Here is a 21,153-nt window from a genome sequence, read left to right as displayed (position 1 = left end):
AATAAATCAAATCAAATCAATTCAAAATTCAGAAGGTTCGCTATTCTGAAGGTTCGTTATTCCGAAGGTTCGTTGATCCGAAATACGCAAATTCCCTATATCTAGAGGTTCGTTAATCCGAACGTGGCGTTATTCCGGAGATTCGTTAATCCGAAAATGAAATTCGGGAATAACGAACCTTCGGAATAACGAGCTATAACCTACTTAATAGTAGCACGTAAGGGACTATCACAATTTGCTGAAGGTCTCAAAGAACGCATTTTAAGAGAAGAAAACGAATCACGTTTTACTTCCAAATCCGTAGTGTTTAGAGTAACTTTACGCTTCATTAAGACATTGTAAGATAATGATTAATCTTCTCTTCTTTGTTTGCCAGTACAGTGTAGCGCTTTCTATTCATTAAAAAACAGCAGTCGCCATTGAGAGAGGGACTCCTCGGGACGCATGATGACGCACATTCAAGCAGAAAGCAAAATAAAATGTGATGAATTGTATGCTGTGGCGACGGACATCCAGAATGCGTCCGGCATGCAGGCATTCTCTACTTTATTCCCGGTCCACGCATTCTGCCTGCACTGAGAATGCCCTATTGTTACTTCCCTCAGCCTTGTGAATAGAGGCATTCCGTCGTATTCCGAGATAGTCCATGGGCCAAGACCCGAAAAATGGGTTGTTGGTACCATCTGAGGTGGCACAACCTTTTTGGTGTCAGTTTGTTTGTCGGGCATAGATATGCTTATCAAGCTATGATAGTATTTCCAAATGAGTAGCTTAGTCATAATAAATGAATTTTTAACCAATTTGGTCTCGTATTTATATCCCTATACTTCTGAATCGAAACTAAACCGCTATACAAAGAAGAGCACTGGCTACTGTATGTCCACAGGTGTTCTGTTGTAAACGCGGTGCGCTTAGTCTTTATTCAAGGCAGCGAAGGGAATATCCAGAGGGTTATGATGTCCACAGCTGTCACGCGGTGCGCTTAGTTCTTTCATGTACCGTTATCATATCTAAAGTTCCTCATAAAAGGGATTATCCATACTGTTTTTATACTATCCTATCAACAAATACATCAGTTTTAAACAAAAATCACTCTGTTCATTTACAATATCATTCATTATAATGTATCGTAGTGTACCGTTACATTGTTTTTGCATTATCTTATATTGTTGGAGGGAAATAAAGCGACATTGGCGTGGTATCAGCGTTTTCACCGTAGCGTTTTCACCGGAAAATGATAAATGATTGAAAAATACGGTAAAATTCACTAGGAATTGCTTTTGTTGTTGTTGTTGTTGTTTTTTTTAGATAAAAGGATATACACTGTATCATACGCTTTGGATATTCCCTTCACCGTCTAGAATAAAGACTAAGCGCTGTGGACATCATAACCTTTGGATATTCCCTTCGCTGCCCTTGAATAAAAGACTAAGCGCACCGCGTTTACAACAGAACACCTGTGAACATACCATAGAGCTGCATTTTACAGCTCTATGGAACATACAGAAGACAGTGCTCTTCTTTGTATGGCGGTTAGTTTCGATTCAGAAGTAAAGGGATATAAAATACGAGACCAAATTGGTTAAAAATTCATTTACTATGACTAAGCTACTCATTTGGAAATGCTATCATAGCTTGATAAGCATATCTATGCCCGACAAACAAAATGACACCAAAAAGGTTTTGCACCTCAGATGGTACCAATATCTGGCCTGGCCCATGGACTAAGAATGGGGATTATAAAATCCTCTATTCAAGGCGTCCGGAATGCGTCCGAGAATGCAGACGCGTTACTGAAACCATTTCATTCACGAAGAATGATAGCGGCCTCGTGCACCTCTATAATAATATTGTCTTTGACCTTCAAAAGAACATCACACGCCGCCCTGTTGCGTTGTGAGAAAGAAAAGTCGCGCCATATTATACACGTTGTGTTTCAGTGTGAAAAAAAAAAATGAGTAAAAGTGTGTCTGGAAACTGATTTCTAACACAGAGATTTTGTTTTTGTTCGATTTTCTGTACTGGTATGTTGGTTAGTTTGTTTTTTACGATATAATACTCGTCGCCTAAAGTTGCGTTTCGTACCGCAGTTCGATATACATTCGTATTTTTTCTTGCCAGATTGAGACGCCAACCCTGTTGCTAGGAGGTACCTACCAGGTATACCGTCAGGTCTCGAAACTAGCGGGTGGCCCGGGGCCATCAAAAAACGCACGTCGGGCACCAAAATTTCATATATGAAGATTTTGGTGGACCGATCGGGCCAACAAGAAAAGTCGGATGTTTGCCTTTATACACTGTAAAAACATCGGTGTTAGATTTAACACCCACGGGTGTTAAATCTAACACCGATCAAACTTCAATAAAGGACCACACCCACAGGTGTTGAAAATGCACTGTGATGGTGTTGAAAAGTATTCACCTGACACTTCGTGGTGTTAATTTGACACTGTACCTGATGTTATTTTGACACTGTACTGGTGTTAATTCAAAAATGACACCACATGGTGTTGATTTGATATTTGTTGGTGTTAATATCAATGGTTTAACACCCGTCCAGCTTCAATAAGAGACCACACCAGCTGGTGTTACTTTGGTGTAAATTTATTTTCACATTTTTTCAAAACTCTAGTATTTTAATGTAAAATTCTTGATCGTCTTGTTTTAATTAAAAATCAACAAGAAGTGCAGTTACTAAGAAACTCTTCAAAAAACAGTTTAAAATTTGGAAATGACACCCGGAGGTATTAATTTAACACCATAAATGAGCACCGAAAATTTAACACCAGCTCGGTGTTCACTATTTAACACCGGACTTTTTGCAGTGTACTTTTGGAAATGAACAGCGCTAACAATCGACTCCATAAGATGCTAAAATAAATGTCGGATATTTGTTTTTATTTTCGAGAAATGAATAACGGTAATATTCGACTTTATGATACTAAAATTAATATCGGGTGTTTGCTTATACTTTTGGAAATGACTACAGTAAGATTTAGCTTCCTAAGGTGCTAAAATTTATGTCAGATATCTGATTTTGCGTTCGGAAATTAATAAAGATAACATTCGGCTCTGGTAGATGCTGAAATAAATGTCGTATGTTTGCTTTTACGTTCGAAAGTAAATAGCAATAACAGTCAGCTCCGGAAGATGCTAAAATAAATGTCGAATGATCCCTTTGACGTTCGGAAATGAATAACAATAAAATTCAACTCCGTACGACGATGAAATAAATGTCTGATGTTTGCTTTTATGTTCGAATCTGTAGCAATAACATTTACCGCCGAAAGATGCTAAAATAGATGTCGGATATTTGTTTTTAATTTTGGGATATGAATAACGGTAATATTTGACTTTGTATGATACTAAAATGAATGTCGGATGTTTTCTTATACTTTTGGAAATGAATAACGGTAAGATTCAGCTCCGTACGGTGCTAAAATTAATGTCGAGTATTTGATTTTGCGTTGGGAAATGAATAAGGATATCATTCGGCTGTGGAAGATGCTGAAATAAATATCGCACGTTTGCTTTGACGTTGGGAAATGAATAATAATGATATTCCACTCCGGACGATGGTAAAATAAATGCCGGATGTTTGCTTTTATGTTCGAAAGTAAATAGCAATAACATTCGGCCCCGGAAGATGCTAAAATAAATGTGGAATATTTCCTTTAACTTTCGGAAATTAAAATATTCAACTCCGTACGATGATAAAATAAATGTCACATGTTTGCTTTTACGTTCGAAAGTAAATAGCAATAACATGCAGCTCCGGAACATGCTAGAATACATGTCGAATAATTTTCCTATCTGTAATTTGCCCGTTTGCTTCATGGTTGTGAGGGTAGCTCGTTAGCCACGCTGGTCTGTAATTTCATAACAGCCCTGTCACTTTAAAAACGCTTTGTAATGCATTATAGGTCCTGCAGTATAAGATAAGTAACTTGTAATCATTCGTAGTGACGTAGAATGCGTTTGTATTGTAGCAACAGCACTGATTTTCATATTATTATTCATATCAGTTCAATTCTGTTTGATCCAAATCCGGTTAATTTCACATGATCGGCATTTGATGACAATAATAATGGAACTGTAAAAAAGTATAGGAGACAACATGCTCAGCAGACGATTCCTCCTTTTGATTCCCCTCTCCCTGTCTCATTCCCTCTCAGCTCACTTTGATCTTTCCTCTCCCCAGCCCACCCGACAAAGAAGAAGTTCGGTACAATACAAAAACAAAAACAAAAAAAAACTAAAACTAAAACAAACAAACAAAGGAACATGTGCTAGCTGAATAAATGGGAATGATACCTATGCCCCAGCCAGGCCCAGCTTGTGGAAATTTCCATGAAAGCAGAGTGGATCAATCAATAAGTTAGTGTTGCCTGCCAGCAAAGGAATGCGCGTATGCATTCCTTCACACCCCACCCGTGTTGTAAACCACGTGTAGATATCAATTAGACAGTCTGGCCTGGGAGTGGGAGTGAGCTAGGGACATGTCTCTAGCACTAGTCTTGAGTAAAAGCCCCTTTTGAGTTCCTGTAAACGTCATATGATACTGTTTTGTCTTTCTTTTCGCCTAAAAAAAAAGCATATAGCGAACAGACCTCACCTCCCTGGTATCATAAATGTTCACGTAGCCATGCAAAAGGATTGATTTATTCCTTCTAGGCGAAAACTGAATTAAATGTCCTTTGATAGAAAATTCGAAATCTAGCATGCCTGTATAAAGACTACCTTGGTACCTTCGCAATACCAGGCCAGCTAGAGATCCAGCCACATGTTCGATCGTTGAGAGCTAGCGAAGGAAGCAAAACGGTGAGCTAGTACTTAGCGGCTGTACGTATACTTAATGCACCTCATTGGTGAAAGCGTGGGGCTGATCGAATGCGTTCTAGAAGACAAAGGCTGTGAACCCTGGCAAATTAATCCTGTTGGTAGTGTTACCGTTAGGTTTTATCAGACAATAGAGAGATTAGACAAAGTCACCCTCATTGTTGATGCATTCTCAGTTTCATTCCGGAATGCCCGGCTTATTTCTAGGCCCTGTTGTAAGCTGAGCATTCCCAGGCGACGGCCGGAATGGGTACTGAGTATAGAATGCGCGCATTCTCGAGTGCATGCCACTGAGATAAAAGGTACAAGGTGTATTCCGAACGCATTCTGGAATACCAACGAGTGGATGTCCGTCGTGCCTTAAAATGACAGTAACAAAAGTTGTTGGGACCAGGGCTCGCTGGCCCTGTGAGAGATTTGACTTGCAACTGCAAATAAGTAATACAGTTTTGCCTGAAACTTTGCGTTGAATTAGAAACAAACGCAAATTGGCATTGGATTAGTCAAGGTTGCGTTCGATATTTTCCCTACGAAATCGAGCGTCCGCTTAGCAATGAACTTGCTTGTCGCTCTCGGGCGGGAACTTGCATGTGTTGATGCTTTGCCTTTACCTCTCACAACTACTGAAATTTCCCAAGCTTCAGTGCTTAGATTATGTGCACTATACCACACGCTATAAGTATACTTAGTAACACATACAGTAATACTTTATGCGTATCGGGGATTTTCGGAACGATATCGGGAGTTGTAGCGAACGAGTAGCGCGAAACGGTAAATTCGCGATTTTTGTAAGCATCGGGCAGCAATTCTACCTTCATACTTAATGCCGAATTTGGTTCGAAACTGCACTGCTGAGGAGCTGAATCATGTTAGAATTCATTTCTGTAACCTAGAAAATCAGTAAGTGTAATTTTCAGGTCAAAACAGTGCGTAGCCCCAAACACTGGCTTCTCCGCTTCATCTGCTAGTAATATGTAGCACTTTCTATTCCATTTGATTAGTGAAGGTTGCGTTCGATATTTGCCTACGGAATCACGCTTCCTTTTAGCAATGAACTTCCTTGCGTTTAAATGAAAATTTACGTACGGTGCGGGGACTTGCATTTGATGTTTTAGCTTTCACAAGTCACAGCTGTGCTTCATAAAATTTCATCTCAAGCCCAGGGCGCAGATTGTGTGCCCAAGTATACTCGGACGCTGGACTACGTACACGCACGCGTATCGGGGATTCGTATGATTAGCGAGCGAGTAGCGCGAATTAAACGGTAAACTCGCGATTTTTTAAGCATCAAGCAATAGTATATTTATGGCATTTCCTCCTTAATACTAATTGCCGAATTTGGTTCGCAATTGCATTGCTGAGGAGTTGAATCATGTCACAATTCATTTCTGTAACCTAAAATACATTAATTATTTTGCACATGTATCAGTAAGTGTAATTTTCATGTCAAAACAGTGCTTGGCCCCAAATCCTGGATTGCCGATGGCTTCTCCGCTTAGCACTAGTAGTAGCACTTTAGTTTTCTATTCATTACGAAACAATAGTCGCCATTCAACGAGGGACGCCTCGAGACGCATCGGGACGCATCGGAAGGGTAGAGGGAAGGAGCTTATTTCGCGGACGCAGCGAGACGGCCACCAGGTAAGCTCCTTTTCGTACATGCAACGGTCCATTTGTGAGGGCTCGTCTTTCACAAGTATACTTGGGAGTTAGCCGACGCTTTGCGACGCTCGGCGGCGCCCGCCGACACGCAGTCTAAACTAGTGATTGTACGCCGTCGCTAACCGTCGCTGGGTGTCCTTTGACGTCGGAAATTGAAAGAAATTTACAGAAGCGTCGCACCGCGTCGCTCGCCGTCCCTAGTTTACCAGGTGCGCCTAAGGAATTGCATCAAACACCACAAAATTCACATAGAGGGTAACGTTCCCTTATTCTTCAGTGGCAGATCTAGAGGAGGCGCACCAGGCCAGGCCCCCTCTTTATTTTTTTATATTGAAACAAAATTTTTAAACAAGAAAAAATGGGGGCATGTGCGCCCCCTTTAAAAATGGTAAAGGCGCCTCCCCTTTATGGAATTCCTGGATCCGCCCCTGTTCTTTATCCTCCTGACTCCCTTACCTTCCAGCAAGCTCCTTGTCCAGGTACTTGGCAGCCAGCCTTGCTCCATACACCTCTCCCTGCAGACCAAGGATATGCTGCCTCAGCTCAAGGTTCTCCTTCCTCATCAGGTCCAGCTCCACCTCAAGGCGAACCTGCTTCAGGGAGTCAGCCTTGAACGAGTCCATCTCTTCCTCCTGAAAATTATACAAAGCAAGCCATTACACAATGGTCCAGGGCCCCGTTTCATCAAAAGATACAATTGATTGTAAATTCCCTTACCACACAGGCTGCCATAGACATACGGCAGAAATCAATACAATCAATTATAACTCTTCATAAAACAGGGGCCAGGACCAGTAAAAATGACTGTCGGACCAGTTACTTTTTCAGGAATGGACCAGTAAAAAACAGAAAACTGGGTACCTACTCGTCCGTCAGACAGGACGGACCAGTAGAAAACAATGGGTTAGTGTGCAGCCCTGAACAGATAGCACTGAAATGAAGAACAGATATGAATATGTACGCATAAAAACATTATCAATGAGTCTACAATTCAGATAAAATCCAAAGTATGAAATAGTGAAGAGAATGACAAACTGTAAGGACATCAAGATTGATGAATTCAAAATATTTACAGAATTCAGGTTAAGCATTACAATGTTAATTCATCACATCCACCAATGAATATAATCATATAAAAACATAAACAGCATACGACATTATACTGTATTAAAGTTATTGTGAAAGACTGCTTTGTGGTGTGTTCTTGTTTTTCATTTGCTTATTTTTTTTCAACCAATATTCATACTCTGCAAATACCTCTCAGATGGCCCACTGATTCCCTCACATGCTATATCTTTTGGGTGAACTTTGTGTTTATTCTACATAAATTGACATTTATGGAATCAAGCATTCACACGATTACACACACCTGGCCACTTGAGCTCAACAGGTGCTAGTCACTTCACCAGTGTTTACCTATATTCACCACGTATCACAAATGTTTCGACATTGAAGGGTTGGGACACGGCTCAAGTCTTAGTCCACCCCTGAAAACTTTACCTCATATCTTCTTTTAAGGTAAACCCAATACACCTGGTTAATGCCATCCTTTACAGGATATCATTTATAGGATTTAGTTTACATGCTGGCTATTGAGACTTCATTCCCACATTGCCTTATGGCACAAAAACATCTAATATTTTGTACTTCAGAAATGGATTCTTATATTCTTTTGGATTTTGTCACTGGGACAAATTTGCATGCAAAGCACATTATTCGTTTTGGAAATGCACTATAAAAAAGATCATTATTGTTCTTATTATTACCATTATTATCATTATAACAATGTATTATTATTATTATCATTATTAGTAGTAGTATCATTATTATTATTATTATTACTATTAATATTACCACTACTACTATTATTATTATTATTACTACAACTATCATTATTATTACTATTACTATTACTATTACTATTACTATTACTATTACTATTACTATTACTATTACTATCACTATCATCATCAACATTTTATCATCATCATCATCATCACCATCATTACCATCATTATTATTATAACAATGTATTATTATTATCATTATTATTAGTAGTATCATTATTATTATTATTGTTATTACTATCAATATTACCACTACTACTACTATTATTATTACCATTATTACTACAGCTATCATTATTATTACTATTACTATTATCATATGGGCAAGTCCAAGATAAGGTCCCCTCAGAAGGCAAAATTTCATCTTTGCTCAATATTGACATGTTTGGTATCATTTTGAAGCTTATGAGTTGAAGTTTTGATTTCCATGGAGGAAAAAATGATATTATGTAAATTTATGCAAATTTCAAGGGCTTCATTTGCATAAATGTGAAACACAGCGTTACGTATGGGACATTTATAAAAATTCATATTAATTCAAAGGAAAGCAAATGATATTTGATTAATATGTGGACATAAGAAGTTCATCACATAGTTTAACTTGGTATGAAAATTTAGGGATTATGCAAATGATTATGCAAATTAGCTCGTGTCCTATCACGAGATGTCCCATACGTAACAAAATGAGGTCATTTTTTTAGGTTTTTTCTGAAATTGCTAAGGTTATTTTACTGCCCTTTTGGAAAGTTCTAATTTATTGTTTAGAGAAATTAAATACCAGAGAAAAAAGAAAAAAAAGTTAAAGAAACATTTTTTATTAGGCATTGAAATAATGTTACGTATGGGACAAATGTGTTACGTATGGGACATTCTCATACATATTGCATGTGAATGCATGTAGCTAGCTGGGAAGGTCTCTCAGTACACAAATGGTCAATCATCCTGAAGAAAGCATCCCAACATTGCAGCTACTTTTTGAGTTATAGACACTTGAAACAATACATGAACTTGACTGAACAATTTTCAGAAAGGGGGAGGGGAAAATGGCAAAATACACAATGAAAAATCAGCATATAAGGGATGGTATAGTTTTTTGTAGAAATGAGGATTCAGTTTTCAACATTTAATGAGATGATTGGAAACCAATTATATGAATTACTTAAGAGCATACAATCTTAAGACTAGAGGAATTCAAAGTTTATGTGATGGAGTTCCAATTTGAAATGGTTGTGATATATCAATATAAAAATAAAGTAAAATGATTTTTTATTTATTGCAAGTGATACACAAATTGTCCTTATTCAGTTTTCAATAGTAGCCACGACAAAATTCATGGGTATACATACTGAGGTGTGACTCGAATCAATGACCTGACTGCTAGACAGACATCACATATCTACTCGATCACTGGGGTTCCACGCAGCAGGTATTGCTTATTTATTAAACTTGATATTTCTTGTGTCAAGTTGTTTTTTATTGAAACTGAATGGCAAACTGCCCTTCATCAATGGAAGTAAACACTTAACTATTCAATTTTTCAGTAGTAACTATCCTGATGAAAATAGGGCATACAGTACATACTAAGGTTGGTCATAAAAAATATAGAATATGATTAAATGTGATTATGATGGTAAATATCTGGGGAATATTGTTTCCTTGTCAATCTAGATCAGTATATGAGTAATTTCAACTGATTTCACCTCAATAATTATGCAAAAATTTGTTTATGGGTATTTTGCAAAATTATTTTGCAAAATACCCATAAACATGGTTCTCCACACACTAAACGAATGGGGGACAAAGGGCATGCATACCCAAGTTGGTCATAAATATATAAAGATATGATTGAATATGATTATGATGGTGAATATTTGGGGAATATTGTTTCCTTGACAATCTGGATCAGTATTTGAGTAGTTTCAACTGATTTTACTTCAATAATTATGCAAAATACCCATAAACATGGTTCTTTACACACTAAATGAATGGGGGACAAACTGTCCCATACGTAACTGTCCCATACGTAACGCGTCATGTCTGTCTTTAATTAGAACCTGTAATTAGAGCTTTTTGCCTAATTACATGAAACTTACCTGTGATAATCTTGAGTGTTGTGACTTTCATCACAGTGAGTTACAAGTTGTAGAATGATATACTTTCAGAGAGTTTTGAGGTTGAAAAAAATGTTCAAAAAAACAAAATTTTTCTGGTCCCATACGTAACGGCACATATTTTCTCTTCTAGAATATAATTGTCAAGGTCATTTTTCTCAATTTTTTACATGATTATACTTCTCCTAGATATCAATCACCTTGATGAAGTTCAATATGATCAAAGGCCATTAACACTATTTTTCAGGTCATAAAAGTCTCTGAATGTCCCATACGTAACGTGCGCGTTATCTTGGACTTGCCCATTACTATTACTATTACTATTACTATTACTATTATTATTACTATCACTATCACTATCATCATCAACATTTTATCATCATCATCATCATCATCATTACCATAATTATGGATTGACACCGACCACCTGGTGCAAGCATGCAATGGGTTAATACAATTTTTGGTTCAATGAAACCCGATTCACGATCATTTAAGAATCTTTAACCCACACACATACATGTACATTGTACGTTCTTCACTGAGCAAATAATGTTTCCAATTTAAGCAATGGCTAACAAGATCTATTTGCTTCTTGTTGTTCAGTGGTTTGGTTTGGTTTGGTTTGGTTTGGTTTGGTTTGGTTTGGTTTGGTTTGGTTTGGTTTGGTTTGGTTTGGTTTGGTTTGGTTTGGTTTGGTTTGGTTTGGTTTGGTTTGGTTTGGTTTGGTTTGGTTTGGTTTGGTTTGGTTTGGTTTGGTTTGGTTTGGTTTGGTTTGGTTTGGTTTGGTTTGGTTTGGTTTGGTTTGGTATGGTCCCAGAACACTTTACTGCATACCAGCAGTCATACTACCTGAAAAGGACAGACTGAACAATATGAGCTGGGTTCACACGTACAAAATAGCGGGATGATGATCGCGATGCACATCCCGATTTTTTTTGCGAGCGTCCACACGTACCAAATTAGCGGGATAGCGATCGCGATCGGTATCCCGCTAATTTGGCGAGCGTCCACACGTACCGAATTATCCCACTAATTGCCAATAGAGACAACAGCAAAGCCTGCAAACTGGGTCACACAGCGCCCTTCTCTATCACTGCCTGCGCGCACTTACCTTTGTCCATTGTCTTTTACGCGTCAGTGGTGTGGTTCGCGCGCTGTTGTTGTTGTGCTCCAAAGAGGTGAAGGACCTCTGCGCAGAGGCCTCGCTGTAGTGATGTGCGCATTGAATGATGGGATATAAAAACTTGAGATTCTAATCCCGACCGTTCACACATACCAGCGCGGGGCCAATTATCCCACTAATTGATGAACCAGCGCAAGATTTCTTGGGATTAGCATCGCGATGCTTATCCCGCTAATTTTCGGGTTTTTTCTGTCCACACGTGTAAAAAACTCGGGATGACGATCGCGATGCAAATCTCGAGATTTGTATCCCGCTAATTGGTGTACGTGTGAAACCGGCTACGAAGTGATTAAATGCCCACAATGACTGGGGAAGCTTTGGTCATTAATGTCAAGCAAAGACTCTTACCAGTTTCTTCTTGATGGCCTCTGAGTCCACATTCTGGCCCAGGTTGGCGTGGAGCTGAAGCTGGACAGCGTGGAGCTGCAGGAGTTGGTTGTGCAGCTCTTTCTCTAGGATGGCCTTGGCAGCCTTGGTGTCACACAGGTCTGTACGCATGTTCAGGATGTGGGCCTGTCGGAGAAAACAAAGCAACCGAAACAACATGAAGGTTGCTACCACATCAGGTTGCTACATCTAAGACCCCGTTTACAGTGCGGGGCTGGGCTGAGCCGTGGCCGAGCCGCGGCCGAGCCCAGCCTCAATTGCGAGGCCGAGCCCCGCAATTTTGTCCGTTTACACTGCCGGGCTCGGCCGCGCTTTTGATTCAAACCTTTCAATATTTTGTCGTACTGGTGCTCTGCTTGTAAACAAACGCAATTTGGTATTGTCTGGTTTTCAGACCCTTTGCCAACTGAATTCCGTGGCGACAAAGTCGCCGTACGGGCAAAGGCCTTTGCCGAACGAAAAAATCCTTTGCAGGACAAAACCACCTTAAACTATACTAGTTTTCGACGTTGAGGGGGTTAATATCCTGAATAGCGAAAGATACAGGCAGAGGGTTTGGAAGCCAGACTAAAATTGGCCGCGCATTTGGCCCAGTTTGCGTTTACACTGAGAAAAGGCCGGACTCGGCCGCAGCTCGGCCGCAGCCGAGACCAGCTCCAGAGCGAGGCCAAATGCGCATTTGGCCTTTTGCGCGTTTACACTGAAATGAAGGTAGACTCGGCCGCGGCCGAGCCTCGCACTGTAAACGGGGTCTAAGTGGAACAGCTAGTCTTAAGTTTGCAGACCCTACAAGAAAACAATCCTGCATGAAATATGCATAATTTGATATCATCCCTGGGCCCGTTTTATCAAAAGATACAATCAATTTTAAATATCCTTACAACACAGGCTACCATAGACTTACCATAGAAATCAACTATGTAATCAATCATAAACCCTTCATAAAACAGGAATTGTATCTCAATAGGCAAACATAAAAAAGTTCAAGCTTATTCAATTTTGAATGTATACAAAAAAATACTGATTTTCCTTGTAAAACATTACAATAATTAATAAAATCCAAAACAAGTTTCTACATTATCTGACAGTAACATCAATGACACTATATTTGCAAAAATGTGGTAAAAATGAATGAGCTTTTTTACTCTCCTTGAAATTAATGATTTTTTTTTATGTTGTTGTAAGAGGTCTTGTCACCCTAGGGATATCTCTCTGTCTGTCTGTCTGTCTATCTGTATGTATGTATGTCTGTCTGTAGACAAGTCAGTCTCTGTATCTCTCTCAGTTGCTGATCACCCTTCACTAGTCTCACTCACAGACACTCTCAAAACATGCAAGAGAACACTGTACAGATAGAAGCAATCTGGACAAGGGCTAGAACAACGAAAGCTTGAAACAACATTTTGAAGATGGTGGAAATTGATGTCTAACACATGTTCATGGATCTTCTGCCTGTACAAAGCCGATACTAACTCTGGCCAATATAATACAACCATCTACGAGTTGCATGGTAGTATGCCTCAGATTTCAAATACTTATGAATGTGTATAACTTCAGCTACGTAAAATACGTGTGTGTAAGCACCCTAAAACATATACAGTTGAACCTCTCTTATCCGGCCTCCCTTTATCCGGATCTCTCTATTATACAGACGTATCAATCTCGCCGTGATTTTTTAAAAAAAATAATTACGGGAGGAAAGGGGGATTCTCAACTCCTTGAGAACTCCTGCACAAACACACATGAATTACATATTAATTCCAACATGATTAACATACATTACATCAAATTTCCTTCCAAATTGCTTACCTTCAGACATTTTAACACCCCCAAACATCCCCAAATCATCGCAAGAACATGGACAGATTATGCGTTCGAGTCCTCTCATATCGCATTGCCACATATAGTCCATACACAGCCGTCGATATGACAAGATAGACAGGCATTGTTTCGAGTCATTGGCTGAGCAACGAATGATATTGAACACTCAAAAATTGTTCATACACAGTACACACACAAAGAGAGAGAGGGAGACCATCTAACAATGGCGACCTACAGTCGACTTTGCGGAGCCGTGATGATCAAATTTTGAAGTGTAGTTTTGTCGACTCGTATTTATTTTCAAGATCTACTTGATACATTTCTTAATAATTATTTAGGTAAATCATCCCAAGAATTTATAAAAGAAAATGATTTCATTCTTGCAAACACGAACCTCTATTTTGGGGTCTGTTACTGAGTGTAACAATGAAAAGGTTGCAGTATACACATTACTACGTGTGGTACTACAATGGGCTACATCAGTACATGTGTATGTACATCAATGTACGGATCATATGTATAAAGCATTGAGTCTCCCGTATCCGGCCAAATCCCTTACCCGGATGAGCCCCAGTCCCGACTTGTCCGGATACGAGAGGTTCAACTGTAATATTAAGAATAATTTGGCGTAATCTATCCAGGGCAGTCTCTCTAGATTTTGGCCTTGCCAATATTACTACCCCCAGTATTTTTCAGGTACCCATTTTAAACCTGGATCAAGAGGGACTAAGTGGGTAAAAACATCCTGTCCAAGGACGACCTGGTTTGAACTTGGGACCCCCATTTGAAAGTGAAGAATCTTATCCACTATGCCATACTGCTCCTGGTGAGGTACACCGTGTGTACATTGAGGGTTTTCCTACGTGAATACTATATTTCATTATACACAGTGTTTGTGTGCTTTATTAATGAAATGCATAATATATTGACATCCTGAAGTACGTGCATGCAGGTGTCCCTGAAATAATAACAAGATACATTATGGCCACTTATACCAAACATTTGCCTGACAGAAATTTTCCCCGAAATAATCAGCCATAATCAACTTTCCCTTGATGCAATTGGAAACTTCAAAAAGCATTGGTAGTCAATGTAGTGTTTAAAGGACAAGTTCACCTTCATATACATGTGGATTGAGATAATGCAGCAAGTGGAACACAGAGAAAGTTTGAGGAAAATTTGACAATTAGTTCAAAAGTTATGAATTTTTAAAGTTTCTGTGCAGACGCTGCTGGATGAGAAGACTACTGCAGACTTTGATGATGTCACATGCGTAGAACGATAAAAGGAAAATGTAAAGATAATTCCACAAAATTTCATTTTTTGAAAAAAAGTACATTTTCCTTCGACTTTTAACTGATATATGTTAAAGTTAATATTACTCCCTCTGCCTTCTGAAAGAGGCAAGTCATGTGCTCTTTTATTATGTGAGAAAAATGAAAATATATTGACTTTTCTTTATATTTTCTTTATCATAATACACGTATGACATAACAAGGTGTAGTAGTCTTCAGATCCAGTGATTGCAGACCTGAAACTTCAAAAATTCGTAAGTATTGAACAAATTGTCAGATTTTCCTCTAACTTTCATGGTGTTCTACTAATATTGCTGCATTCTCTCAATCCACGTTTATGAAGGTGGACTTGTTTTTTAAATGAACATGGCCTATTAAAGGTCAAATGCGTGAAAGTTTCATGCTGCAAAAATAACACCGTAATCATGTACAATTTGTATCTAAAAATTTGACATAAATTAAAAGTACTGAAACATTTAAAGAAAACATGACACTTTTCAGACAGGTGGATCTGATCTACAGGACAATTTTTGCAAACTGCATTATACTTGTCATGTATCATGTATGCACATAAAATGTTTTGCATTCATTCGTATAATCTGTTTCAAGGCACTATGATTCAGGGATAAAACATGGCATTGAGATTTGCCTGGAATATCAAAGTATCCGATCTCTATATGGATGACAACTCATAAGCAAAATTCCCAAGGGAATGTACATAGGCGCATCATTGAGGGATGTGGTGTGCATATCAAATATCATGATCATGGACATATGGCATGAACTAAGCCAACATCATGTCATAGCAGCATTCACTGAATGTACAGTATGTTCGTACACAATCTAGATGCGGGAAAGAACATGTATGTACATGTACCTGATATACCACATTTATTACAGTGTGTGTGCTGAATAAGGAACGACGTTAAATTGAATGAACTTCCCTGAAAAAATCCCCCTACACGCACAGAAGTTCATATCATAGAGTGAATATAATAACTAGTAACCAATATTTATAGCACCTTTTCTATACAGAGTCAAAGTGCTTCAACAACTTCAACAAAATGTAAGAAATCAACTACATTTACTAAACAAAACAAAAGAGAGAATAAATAAACAGTGACTTTTAAGTTGACAGATCATCAGCAGTGGAAATGAAGGACTATAAAAAAAAAAAAGGTCTTACTTTTGGAACAATTTTATTAAATTGATTTGTGTTAACTGCTGACTGGATATTTGGGGGCAGACTGTTTCAGGATTGTGGTGCTGCAATACTGAAGGCACGATGTCCGGCTGTTGTTTGGGTTCTTGGAGTGGGAAGCACAGTACGTGCGGTAGACCCGAGGTTATACACCATGAACATTGACTGGCAGATGTGGAGCTCAGAAAGATACGCTGGTACAATGAATACATTGTAAGAGTGTCACAAATGAGTGACATGAAAATCTACAGCTGATGACCAGTCAGCAAAGGAACCAACTTGGGTGATTTCCTCATTATGGTTCAGTTTGTATACACTGTAACTGAACTTGTTTAGAAATGTTACAGGCAAAAATAAACATTTGTAAAAAAAAGAAGAAAAAAAAAAAGCACTTCACATTGAACAAAAATCAATTAGAGCTTATCTGCTATGCAAAGGCACCATATTTTCATGGTTGGTATGAATGACAGCTATCTCATTTGATAAAATTTGACTTCTAAAAAATGCATTTTCTTTAAAATATTTTTCCTCTTTCTTGTTCATACCAGATCCTTTATATAGGGAAACAACAAAAACAAAAACATGTAGCACTCATCTGTGGATATCCCACTGATGTCAATGCAACAACCTACATATTATGTAGATGATTATGCCCACTTGCACTGCAAAGAATATTGCAACTAGCATCAACATGTACAATGTACATATTCAATTTGTAAGTTTGTCAGATCATGTAACTGACTGTGTACAGGGATAAGTTATCCATACATTTTAAATGTGTACAATGTGTACCTCAACTAGCTTTTTTTTTTTCTGTGAGTTTGCCCCATGGTTAACCAGGCATCCCTCGCTTCTGAGGAATTCAAAGAACAGTTTTGAGGATTCAAAACAAGTCTGGTCTCTTGTTAACACAATCACATGACAGGTAAGATGAATAAAGAGAGATCATACTGAGTCCAGTCTAATTTGCAGGAAATGCCACAGCCTTGGCACTATTCCCATGCCATTCGCATTTTGTCTTTTGTACATGAAGTTCAGTGTCACACCAGATTGATTTTAAACAGCAACTCCCAGACTGAATTCATAACTTACATGTAAAGGAAAACTCCGGCTAATTTTCCAACTTTTACATAATGAACAAATAGTAAATTGGTTGTACTGGGTACAGAGTTGATGATACTGCAGTCAACTTGTGGTATGGAATATATTGCTTGAATTAACTAGAATTAAAAAAAAAAAATGATACAGAATCCTCATTTTCTCCTCCAGGCTCTCAGTGGACTAATAAAGCTTTCCCTTGTTTTCTTTACTTCCTTTAAAGGGGAGAGGGCTGCATCCATTCCCTTCAACACTTTGAAGACATTTCATTCAATTACTCTCAAGCATTCACTCTGCACATCGAATCCTTCCTGTTAGTAATGTCCAGCGATTATGTAATCATCCCCCCCCCCCCCCCCGAGTTAACCCACATTCGTCATCACCTGTGATCATCTGCTGTACAAGGTAGGGGTTGGGAAGAAATTCAACTGCCAGAAAAACATATAAAACAGACACACTGCAAGGACCACAAAAGCCTATAATTTTGTTTGTTCTTGAATATTTCAGTGGTCTTTGCAGGCATCACTACAGATGAGCCCAGTAAGAATGACCACATAAAATTTTGCTAATAAGCTGTCCAGGAGGACCTCCAGTTGACTTCAGGTGGACATGTACACTGTATGCCTAACAAAAATGAGCTCTCTTTTTGGTTTTATCTAATTAATTTATCAAATGATTGATTCCCCTCATCCAGCACAAGTGTAGCACAACCTTTGGAGTGGAGGTTGTACTAGACTTGGGCTAGGCTGCCTCGTGCAATCTTTTACCTCAGACTTTAATACGCCACACCCGCCTGAGTCGAATGCTTTGTGCCGTGACTATGTAGAGTCCCCATCATCTTTGTTTTTGGATGTCTCAGAAATTCCAAAACCAATTTTCATTTCATAAACTTTAAATTCCTCTTTAATGCCAATGCATTGGTATGCTCTGTACCAGGTATACTGACGTTGACAGATAGACCCTACTTAGTACTGATACTGTACTAAAGTGGTTTCTTGGTAGACCCTGTATTACTTATTAGATCTCATAAAAAGTTAAAGCCCAATTTTCATCTCCACCAATAACAATCCCTTTAACTTCTCGGTCTGGCTTTGTAGACCTACCGATACATGATAGAGTCTAGAGTCTACTAGAATTATTATTCAATATTAAATGTACAAATGTACAGTACATCATACATGGATGGATGGTCAAATAATTCTGATCCAAAACAGGGCATGAATCATTGCCCAAAACAGAACATGTGCTGCACACACACACACACACACACACACACACAGAGTCACAGAGAAACCAAAATATTATGAACACAGAAACAGTCTAAATGAAGTGGTAGTCCGAATCTACAATGTACTTCAACAATACTACAAGAATTGTACTTCAACAACAAACAGACACATAAAAATTTACCTCTAGTTTGGCGTTATTCTGAAATATTGTCTGTGCCTTGTGGCAAAGTTGAGCGAATGCTGAACTCAGGGCAGTCATTTTTGCTCTTCCCTCGTAAGTCAGATCACATTGCTCAGGATCTATCTCGCCCAGGACGAGGTCAAGATCCACGAAAGCCTTGTCGAACTCCTTCTCCAAGAGATCTAGCCAGTGAAGGGCCGCCATTTCTTCGTTTCCGGACTTGTAAAGCTACTGACGTGACTCAACGCAACAAGCCAACACACGTAGCCGAAATAGGAAGCAGCAGAGCTAGCTAACAGCAGCGGACACGTACGCGAGGTTTACGGGGGCACTCCGGCGGGGAAGAAAAGACCTTCCCATGTAAACAGTGTGTGCATGTAATGCAGTGGTCGTGTCTGGTGACACGTCGATAACTCACACATTCATCCGCCGTGCATAGCGAATGCATGCAGTAAGAAAAGCGAATTAGCGGTGCTCTCGCAAAACTGTGCACAATGAAAGCACAAGAGGGCGGAATGCAATTTGAAAGAATGATTGCGATGACCCCGCCCCTCAAAAAAGGAACATTTTTGTCGAAATCCCTTGTCTGAAAGTTTTAAAAAAAAAAAATTGTGTCGAATAACTTCAAAGTTTAGGTTGGGTTTTGTTTTCTCCTTTTATGAGGTGGAGGGGGATAATGTTAACATCTCAGTAGTCGGTTGATTGGCCTGTCTGCAATTTCTCTAGTTTATTGGTTGAAATAGATTTGATTGGAATGATAATTATTTTAAAGTGCAATTCGACACCAATTACGTCGAACGGAGTATTATAACTATCATTGTGTTGTAGCAGTTTCATTAGATTCAGACGTGGATTCAACACCCCCTCCCCTCCCCCCCCCCCAAAAAAAAGTCATAGAATTTTAAATTTTCACATTTATGCCACAGAGCAGTGATACTGGCCACTGCATAATGTTAGGCCCTCGAAATGGACGGTGATGATGAATGTCAATTTACATCTCTGTCAATCCAAAGGTTTGTGTGAATGCGAAAAATATCATAATTAGTCAAAATGCACATGCAGAAATATTTTGACATTAAAGCTACTAAAAGCAAGGAAAATGATTTATTTTAAATGTGCATCAAATGATCATTTCAATTAGAAAATATAAAACAGTCTTCGCTATACACAAGTGCAGTATCACTATCAATAAAAAAAGATTGTATTTATCTTTCTAAATCATGAGGATCTAAATTAAAAAGCCATTAAATCTTTTTTTTTTTTTATAATTCAAGCTCTCTATATATTATATGCGATACATTGATAGGAAAACCTGATCTGAAAGTGTTGACATTGCAAAGATACCATTAATGCACTGTGGTCTTGCATATCAATGCTATAGCAGTTTATTTTGTTTTACTTCATTGTGGGTTTTTATGCTGATGTTCCTGTTATGTTGTGTTATGCCACGCATAGGATGACTTCCTTGCTTCTATAGTCTCGGTGATATTTTTGGTACAATAATTTTCCTGTCCCATGGCGAAATTTACATTCGACTTCATCCTCGACCCCAACTCACATGACATGACTGTCCATCCCCCAGCTGCGGCGGCCAGGCATTTCTGACTCAATTACTCAGGAGCCATGACCAGAGTCTTCAAGTGCCATTCTTTTTGTTGTTGTTGTTGTTGTTATTGTTGTTGTTGTTCTTTTTTTAATCCTTTTTAGCCGCACATTATAATAATAGCCTTTTCTAATCATAGACCTTTTACTGAAACTCTATGTAAGAGTACGTAGCTCATGTACACCTGATCAGCACAATTAAAGTGGTATAAAACCCGATAGGCCTACATCCGACAGTGGCATGTTACTCAGGCCTGTTACTTTAGTGTGAAGAAGAAGGAGGAGAAGGAGGAGGACTATAAGAGGAGAAGGAGAAGGAGAAAAAGAAGAAGAAGAAGAAGAAGAAGAAGAAGAAGAAGAAGAAAAAGAAGAAGAAAAAGAAGAAGAACAAGCAGAAAAAAGAAAAAGAAGATTGCAGAAGAACAAGAAGAAGTTTTCTTTCCAAAGGAATTTATTTTTGCGCCACAAACGATCAGATTTCAATAATTTGTTCTTTGTATGCTTATTAAATTATCATTTTTGTGTCAATAAATGATTATCATATTTCTTCTCCTTCTTTTTCTTCTTCTTCTTCTATATAGATAGAGTTACTTCATTATTATTATCATTATTGTTGTTATTATATTATAATCCCACTATTATATACGTGACAATGTACATGTGTATATAAGACTATAAGATTATAATTATAATATAC

At 38.4% G+C, this 21,153-nt stretch overlaps 1 protein-coding gene across 1 annotated transcript in view; it reads right to left on the bottom strand.

Moving 5' to 3' along the window:
- LOC139710745 (Golgi-associated PDZ and coiled-coil motif-containing protein-like) overlaps window positions 1-19,111 on the bottom strand; it is a 64,910-nt gene extending 45,799 nt beyond the window's left edge. The window contains exons 1-3 of the mRNA XM_071622662.1: window positions 18,855-19,111; window positions 11,991-12,155; window positions 6,958-7,133 (exon numbers count right to left, since the gene is read on the bottom strand). Coding sequence (XP_071478763.1) covers window positions 6,958-7,133; window positions 11,991-12,155; window positions 18,855-19,058 — 545 coding nt within the window. The 5' untranslated portion in view covers window positions 19,059-19,111. The remainder of the gene's footprint in view (window positions 1-6,957; window positions 7,134-11,990; window positions 12,156-18,854) is intronic.
- Between the last annotated feature and the right edge of the window lie 2,042 nt (window positions 19,112-21,153).

This window comes from Diadema antillarum, unplaced genomic scaffold (genome assembly GCF_040938485.1).
Source record: "Diadema antillarum isolate AM-2024a unplaced genomic scaffold, OU_Dant_1.0 seq00001558_RagTag, whole genome shotgun sequence".
NCBI lineage: Eukaryota > Metazoa > Echinodermata > Echinoidea > Diadematoida > Diadematidae > Diadema > Diadema antillarum.
Note: the sequence above shows the minus strand (reverse complement) of the source record. Positions and strands in the feature narration are given on the sequence as shown.